This window comes from Ictidomys tridecemlineatus, chromosome 4, assembly GCF_052094955.1.
Source record: "Ictidomys tridecemlineatus isolate mIctTri1 chromosome 4, mIctTri1.hap1, whole genome shotgun sequence".
NCBI classification, from domain to species: domain Eukaryota; kingdom Metazoa; phylum Chordata; class Mammalia; order Rodentia; family Sciuridae; genus Ictidomys; species Ictidomys tridecemlineatus.
In genome coordinates, this window is record NC_135480.1 from 166,361,195 (window position 1) to 166,368,944 (window position 7,750).

At 37.1% G+C, this 7,750-nt stretch overlaps 1 protein-coding gene across 1 annotated transcript; it reads right to left on the reverse strand.

The window, feature by feature from the left end:
* Positions 1 to 3,891: 3,891 nt before the first annotated feature.
* Tusc1 (tumor suppressor candidate 1) lies at positions 3,892 to 5,804 on the reverse strand. The gene has a single exon (XM_005334192.5). The coding sequence runs from the start codon at positions 5,531 to 5,533 to the stop codon at positions 4,931 to 4,933; it is 603 nt and encodes a 200-aa protein (XP_005334249.1). The 5' UTR covers positions 5,534 to 5,804; the 3' UTR covers positions 3,892 to 4,930.
* Positions 5,805 to 7,750: the final 1,946 nt, after the last annotated feature.

Below are 7,750 nucleotides of genomic sequence, written 5' to 3' on the forward strand. Positions count from 1 at the left end.
TTTAGTCACACTGAGAAATTCAAGCCTCAATAGGCATTTACATATGTAAAAGAGCAAATGTATACATCAAAGTCTTCTTTATATCATTATATTTAGTAAAATTTGAATTATATTTAAGGTAGAACATTAATTCTTCAATTCAGAAGACAAAAGTCTAAATTTTAGAGCTAAAGAGTTCTCTTGAACATCATTAATATTTTAGAACTTGAGCATTCAAATTAACTCTCATTAAAAATTCTTGAAAACTGTCACAGCGCAACTTCCCAGCAGCACTGTATTCTAGAGAAAGCTTGAATAAAGACAGAAAACTGCATGCTAAATTTGGATAAGATGAAATCTGACCATTAGTAGAGTACCATGTAAAATGTAGATCCCTTGAAAGTTAACTTGTTAACAAAAATTTCTGAAGGACACAGGTAAAACCCTCTAAGGTCTCTTTCAGCTCTAAAATTGCAGAATTTTAGTCCATATAAAAAATAAGATGAACAGAAATCATTTCCCCCTCAAGTTATACTTTTAGATTTACATATGAAATAGAATAATGTTTACTAAGTAGAGGCTATTAAAACCATATTTTAATGACATACAATTTTCGGAGATGGTTTATAATTATAGGAATGCCCTCTCAAAATTTAGTACTATATTTCCTTATTTATTTTAAGCAATGTCTTAGAGTTTATATTCATATGGGTAGTACATATGGGAATGAAAATGCCAATATTTTTCAATCTATAAAGCAAACACATTACATTTCTATTTTAAAAGTTATACATATTCAAACAAAAATACCTGTTCGTATACATAAATTACTTTTTAAAAGTTTTTAAAATATACAATGTCCCTTACATCAAAGGAAATGGATACTACATTGAAAATTCACCTATCTATGTGTATATACATTTATGTGCATGCATGGGCATGTGCGCATCTTTAATTTTTTAATTTCAGTATCTTTCTATTTGATATTCCAGGAACTTAGTGCAAATAAAAAAATTAGGAACAATTATAAAGTCACTGGTTAATATATGCCCTTTGGAAGATATGACTCTGATGACCCAATCACCTTCTATTAGGCTCCACTTCTTAAAGGTTCCACCACCTATTAATGCCACCACAGTGGAGACCAATCTTCCAGAGTCTAAACCTTGGTATCCAAACTATACAAACTATATGCTGGGAAATAGGTAGATTCTGAATATGAATTTCATAATAAATAATATCTGTAATGATTAAACACATATACTTTAATTCTGATCATTGAGATATAGTTTAATTCTGATCATTGAGACATAGTAAACATAACTTAGGCCTTAAAATTTGAAATTTTAGCAATGGTTAATTTTAATAGTCAGTTATATATATAATTAAAATGTTTTCCTTGATATTAAACATTTTTGTTGTATAAATAGATGTGTATACATCTATGTGTATATAGAAGACAAGACAGGTAGGTGAAAATAAAATTATAGTAGGAAAAATAGAATTTGTAGTTAATTTATCACTAAATAGAAGTATAAATAATTTGTCATTCATGAACGTTTTCTGAAGATTTTGTAACAAATTCTCAGTAAAATTTATTCCATTTAGCAAAATAGAAAATAGTCTTTGACATTGGAATCAAGATCATTCTGCTAACATTTCTTAGTATATATTATTAATTCAATTTATTAAATAGTTGGGTATTAGTTTCATTCTGGAATATTTATGAATTGGCAATATTATGTGAGAGTATTTAAAGAAGACCAAATGTTTTAAAATATTTTTGAAATATTTATAATATTTAAGAAGTTTAGCAAGAGCCATTTCTTCTATGAGCTATGTAAGTACTTATTTTTATTCCTTTGATTCATATCCTAACTTTTATAAAGGAAAAGATAAAATACTTTTTGTGAGTAGCTGCTATAAAAATGTAAAATGCCAATTCTTCTCACTGAATTTGCTTGCTAAGACACATATTTTTGGGTTTTATTTCTAAAAATTGTAAACTGTCTTACTGAAAAACTGATCTGAAATTATGAAAATGGCAAACTACAGTTTTAGTTTTAGATCAAACTGATCCTAGACCAAACTTTCTAATAACATACTTTAATATAACAAAACATTTTTCATGTGACTTTATTGGTTACCCTGGAAAACATCATCAAAATTGAAATATATATTAGCCTTGATGCATCTTCTATGGCATTTCCCCTCAGAATTTTTAATGCCGTTAAGGAATTAAGCTAAAAAATAATCTGTGTGAGTAATCTTCTTCAATAATTTACAAAATTTTTTTCACCAGTAAATTTAACAAATTTAATATTCAATCAGACTTATGTTGTAAACAATTTTTAGACAAAGTATTTAAGAACTATACAACCAACTACTTTGTTTCGTTGTTGAATATTCACAATTTTGTAACAAGTGGCAAATATTTTTGAACATTATACTAAATTACCCCCTTATTTTATAAGGTTTTATCTCTCCTATTTGCTTATGAGGAAGGAAAAATGTCAACATAGTCAAAATTTACATGTCTGATAATACTCATAAAATCATATACAAGCAAAACTGAGAATGCAATACAAAATGTTAAGCAAAATATGCATTTTCAATTTTCGTGCTTTAAACTACAAGTCTCACTAATTGAACACTTAAATTGAAGCAGGCATTTTGCTTATCTCAATAAAATTTTTACATTTTGAGGTAGATGCTATAGAACTTTTACTAATGAGAAAACTAAAGCTTAAAGAAATTAACAAATTTAACCCTAATTTACAATTAAATAGCAGTAGGGTAAATAAACTGTCTTCTAAAAATATTTTACTTTGTTTCCCAGTTAGAATATGAAGGAAAGGGGCATAGGATTAATTTTCATATACTTACCTTTTCTTGCCAAGTTGCTTCTATATTTTGGCCATAGGGACAATTTAAATATTCAAAACTGAGTATCAATCATCTATAAGCAAAATGGAAAGTGTTTTCAATACTTCGAAGTAGAAGAATAACAAAAATGAGTTTCCATTGCACATTGGTTTGTAATAATTATTTGCATTACAATAAATACTCTGAACTTTTGGGCTATGCCATGTGTAGCACATATTCTATGCCATATGTAGTAACCAGCTCTACTCATCATTTGATTTTCCCTGATGCTTTCCGTTACTTAAATACTCTTAAATCCATGAGGCTCAGAAAACAATACTCCAAAGTATGATGCTTTGTCATGCTTAGTAATTTGTGAACCAGAGGGCCCTGGAAGAAGTGGTCTCTGACTTTTTTCCTATGTTTCTTTCCCTGTTTGCTGCTCAAAGTAGAACTTGCTTTTCCCAAGGCAGCTCATAGAAACATAGAACATAGAACAGCTTTACCTCAATTACAAAATGTAGATATATTTTCAAACTCTCTCATCCTTTTCTGCTCAGGAGCAGGCCATAAAGAAATTCTCTGATCTGTTTTGTCTGATAGTAGTTCAAAAGACCCTTAACTCTAGAAGGGGTTTTGTCCTTAAGCCCAAGGAAAGAATGCCATATAGAGAAGCCAAGATACCATACAGGTCTTTCCAGGCTATAACCAATAGGTCATATACTTTTCATGAAATCAAAATTCTACAGGGATGTCCATTCCTCCCATCTAGTCATAAACACAGGTTTCACTGAGTTTTTAATTTTAATTTTCAAAGGCTCTTGTTTTACCTAAAAATTTAGATTGGATAAATTTGCCATGCTTTTTTTGTCTTGTTAGCCTGTCTGTTATTATAGAAGTACTGACCATGACCTTTATGATGGGTGAAAAAAGAGGTCACACTTTTTGCCTCTATAGTTTTTATCAGGTACAAAGTTATCCTCTTCACTACTTAGTAGGCCAAAGTGTTATTCATGAACAAAATGCAAAAAAAGTGATCTTAGAACGTTTTGTTATTAATCTCTTTTTCCTGACCACTACAAAAACCATGATGAAAACCAAAATGATTCCACTTGGGTGTTTTTGATGTACAAGTAACTTACAATTTCTTAAAAGCTGTTAAACAGTTAAAATGATACAAATTAGCTACACATTGGTTAACCTCTAATATTAATGCAATAATAATGAAAAATGCTTAGATGAACTAATCTTTACATTATTTTAAAAGATCAGTTACATAAAGTAAAAAAAACAAAAAAAAAAAAAAAAAAAAAACCTTACAAAGGATAACCAAATCTAGATATTAAAATAGGGAAGCTATACATCTCTTAAAGACACATATAAAATTTTAACACACTTCAAATAATAGTCATGGGAAGCTTTTAGATTATTTTTAATGGACTACTTTTATTTACCAGTTCAAAGGATTACCTATAGGAATATATTTAAAAATTCTCTGGGGTAAAACAAATCAGTATATATTAAATGTATGCGGACTAACTCAGGGGCAGACAAGAATTTCTAAGTCATAAATATCATCTTCTTCTTTATAAAAAGGTAGTACTTCGTGGGATATCCATTGAATAGCTATTTATAAAAACACACACTCAAAAGTATTGGCCACACAAGAAATAATAACTGGCGGCTTTAGTGGATTAAAGAAAGAACATCAAATTCGACCAACTCAAGATGCATTATTCAGCCCTCAAAGAATTATTATTGAGAAACAAAAAATACACTTAGAAAGGTTCATGAATTAGGAAGAGCTTCCAGGAACCAGTTCTTGCTGTTTCAAAACCCGCGCTTCTGTTGCAGGGCCTCTTCCGGTGGAACCAGCAGGGCCCAGAAGCAGGTGCCCACACACATGGGGGCTCCAGAGCCCAGACACTGGCAGGACCCCGCGGGCAGAGGCAGGGCGCCACCGGAAGTGTCAGGTGGTGGGCTGGAGGCACTGAGCTCAGTGGTCCAGCAGTGTAGGGTGGGGAAGCAGTGAGCGCGGAAGGAGGGGCGCTAGGGACGCCCCGCCTCTCCCGGCTGAGGCCAGAGGCTACAGCCAGGGCCCTGGGGGCGCCGGGTCCTGGGCACAGAGGCCAGAGTCAGGCTCCTGCACAGGCGGCTCCTCCTTGTCCACACGCGGGCGCGGCCCTTGCTGTTCAAGGTGCAGCTGCAGCAGGGCCCTGCGGTACATGGCCTCCAGCTTCTCCAGCCGGGCCCTCAAGGCCCTGGGGCTGCCTGGTTCATCCTCACGGCGACCACCTCTCTCCCTCCGGTTCGTGCCAGCCTCCGGGGGACCCAGGGCCGCCTCTGCGGCCATCCGGTCGCCGCCCTCCCCCTGGAGCCGCAAAGCCTGACGGAAGAGGCTGCGGTTCTCGCGCTTCAGCCGCCGGTTCTCGAGCCGCAGCCGGGCGTTCTCCTCGCGCAGCCTCGCGTTCTGCCGGTCCCGCTCGTCCCGCGCGCGGATGGCCTCCAGGTGGCTCGCTGCCAGGTCCGCGAAACGCTCCTCCAGCTGCTGTCGGGCGCCACCCGCACGGCCTCGCCAACTCCCGTCACCTCCGCCGCGCTGCGGAACCCGGCCCCGGCGGCCGGGCCCATCTGTGTCCCCGCAGCCACAGCTCCCGCGCCGGGTGGCGCCACCACGCATGCGCCACATCCGTCCGGTCCTAACCGCGCCGCCAGCGCCAAGGGCCCGGGGGCCGCGCGCCAGGGCGCGGACGAGTTCGGGACCCGGCGGGGCGGTCCAGCGACAGCAGAGTAGAGAGGTGGCGAGCGGCGACTGCTGGCTTGTAGCCAGAAGAGGCCGGGAATTTGCCCGGGTTGAGGCGTGTCCTGTTTCCCGCGGCGGAGCTACCCCCCTGGGCCTGCTATCTCTGGGCCCAGCTCACACACAATGCCCCGGGGGAGCTCTTTCTGCTCATCCCTCTGGCCGGGCGGGGAAAAGCGAGTATCCTCTGCAGGGCGCTTCCGTGCAGGCCTGGGCACTGCAGGAACCAGCCGGCCTCGTCCAGTCCTGCTCTCCAGCTCAACCACCATTGGTTACTTTGCTTTTTATATGGCAGTCTCAAAATCAAAACTACTACTTCTAGTAATAAGTAATGGGACAGAACTATGAGGCAAACTGAAAAGCTGTCATTATTTCATTTAAAACTTAGCGGTTAAACCCATCCCTGTGCTTAATAGAACATTCAACGGAATGGGCCTGAGCACTTGTCTTGAGACTCTGGAGCAAGAAGAGGTAGCACTCCAGATCATACAGACAATTACAAGTTCTGAACAACCAGAAAATCCACTTTGTAAATTGTTTTCAACTTTAGGGAGTTAAGGTGATCATTGGTTTATTTGCTCAAGCCAGTCCCTTAAACCTATGAAACTTAAGTTGTGCCCCTTTCATTGAAGAAACTGAATATTTGACAAGTTTCAAAATTTCTGGGGAGAAGTGCATAACAAGTGAATAAGTTTCCTTGTTTTTAGTAATGTTCACCCACAATGTATCTCTAGTATTGTAAAGTAAGAATTAGGTACTGGTGCCAGAATATCTTTGGGGAGATGGGGAAAAGAATTACATTTTAACAAGGTCCTAGGTAATTCTTAGGTTTAATAAAATCTCCAAACCACTGGAACAAGTAAATGAATAGGAATACACAAGAGGAGCTGGGGTTGTGGCTCAGTGGTAATGCGTTTGCCTAGCATGCATGACGCACTGGGTTCCATTCTCAGCACCACATACAAATAAATAAAATAAAGGTCCATCAACAACTAAATATATATTCAAAAAAAAAAAGAACACATGAGAACCCTGGTTCACAGATCTGCATTTTTGTATGAATGGTACAAATAAAATTGTGACTAGGAGAAAATACAGTTATTCAAAATTTTTGTTTTATCAAGTAAGATCCTAAAATACTTCAAACTGTTACAATCATTTCATGAAATAAGAAAGGAAGATGTAATCTCAGAATTTCAAAAAATGTAAGTGTAGTTTTATGGGAGATCATGCCATTCTTAGTTTCCATTAAAAGCAGACATTGTAAACCTTGTTGCAGACAGTAATTGCCTTCTCCATGGCCTGTGGAACCAAGAATATGTTCTTTTGGTGTATATAGAAAATGTAGGAGAAAACATTTGTATTAAGGAAAGATCATGAACTCTCAGGTTTAAAGATTTCAGATTTTGAGGGCCTGTGGAATAGTAAGAAAGATGTGCCTCATAAACTACAAAGAAAAACTGGCATTAGAGCCATTCATCCCCTGGGTGTTTTGTTTTACTTTTTGTAGGTACCACTCCTCACCATACTCCCACATTTGTAAATCTAGTAGTATCTCATTTTTACTGCTTCCAATAAAATTAGGCCGTATTCCTTGCAGAATATCTTCTAAATTTCTTGTAGCTTTTGTGATGCATCATTAGCTAATGTATTTTTTACAGAACATTGGCCTGTGTTGAATGGAAAGGCCTGCTGGCATATCCTCTATACACAACCCTCAAATCCTAAATATACTCTTGTCCTAACAAATGAATCCAGTGATATAAAATGCAATGATAAGCAGACATAACTGATCAAGCAACAGAAGATCCAATAAAATTGCCAATCTATTTGATATATGTTAATGGCAACTATCTAATTTTATATGTATTTTCATAAAAGGCAGAATCCATTTTTACTATGACTGTGAGGCAGGAGGATGGTATATACAACTATATTTACTTTATGAAAAGAAGGAAGGAAGAAAAAGGGGAAGAGAGGGAGGGATGAAGAGAATGAAGGAAAGGATAAAAGAAAAACATTAATCCATCAAAAATATATAAATAATAGTAATGAAAGTATTCTTGGATATCAATGAGTGTTCACCTATGGTTAGTGGAGATTGCA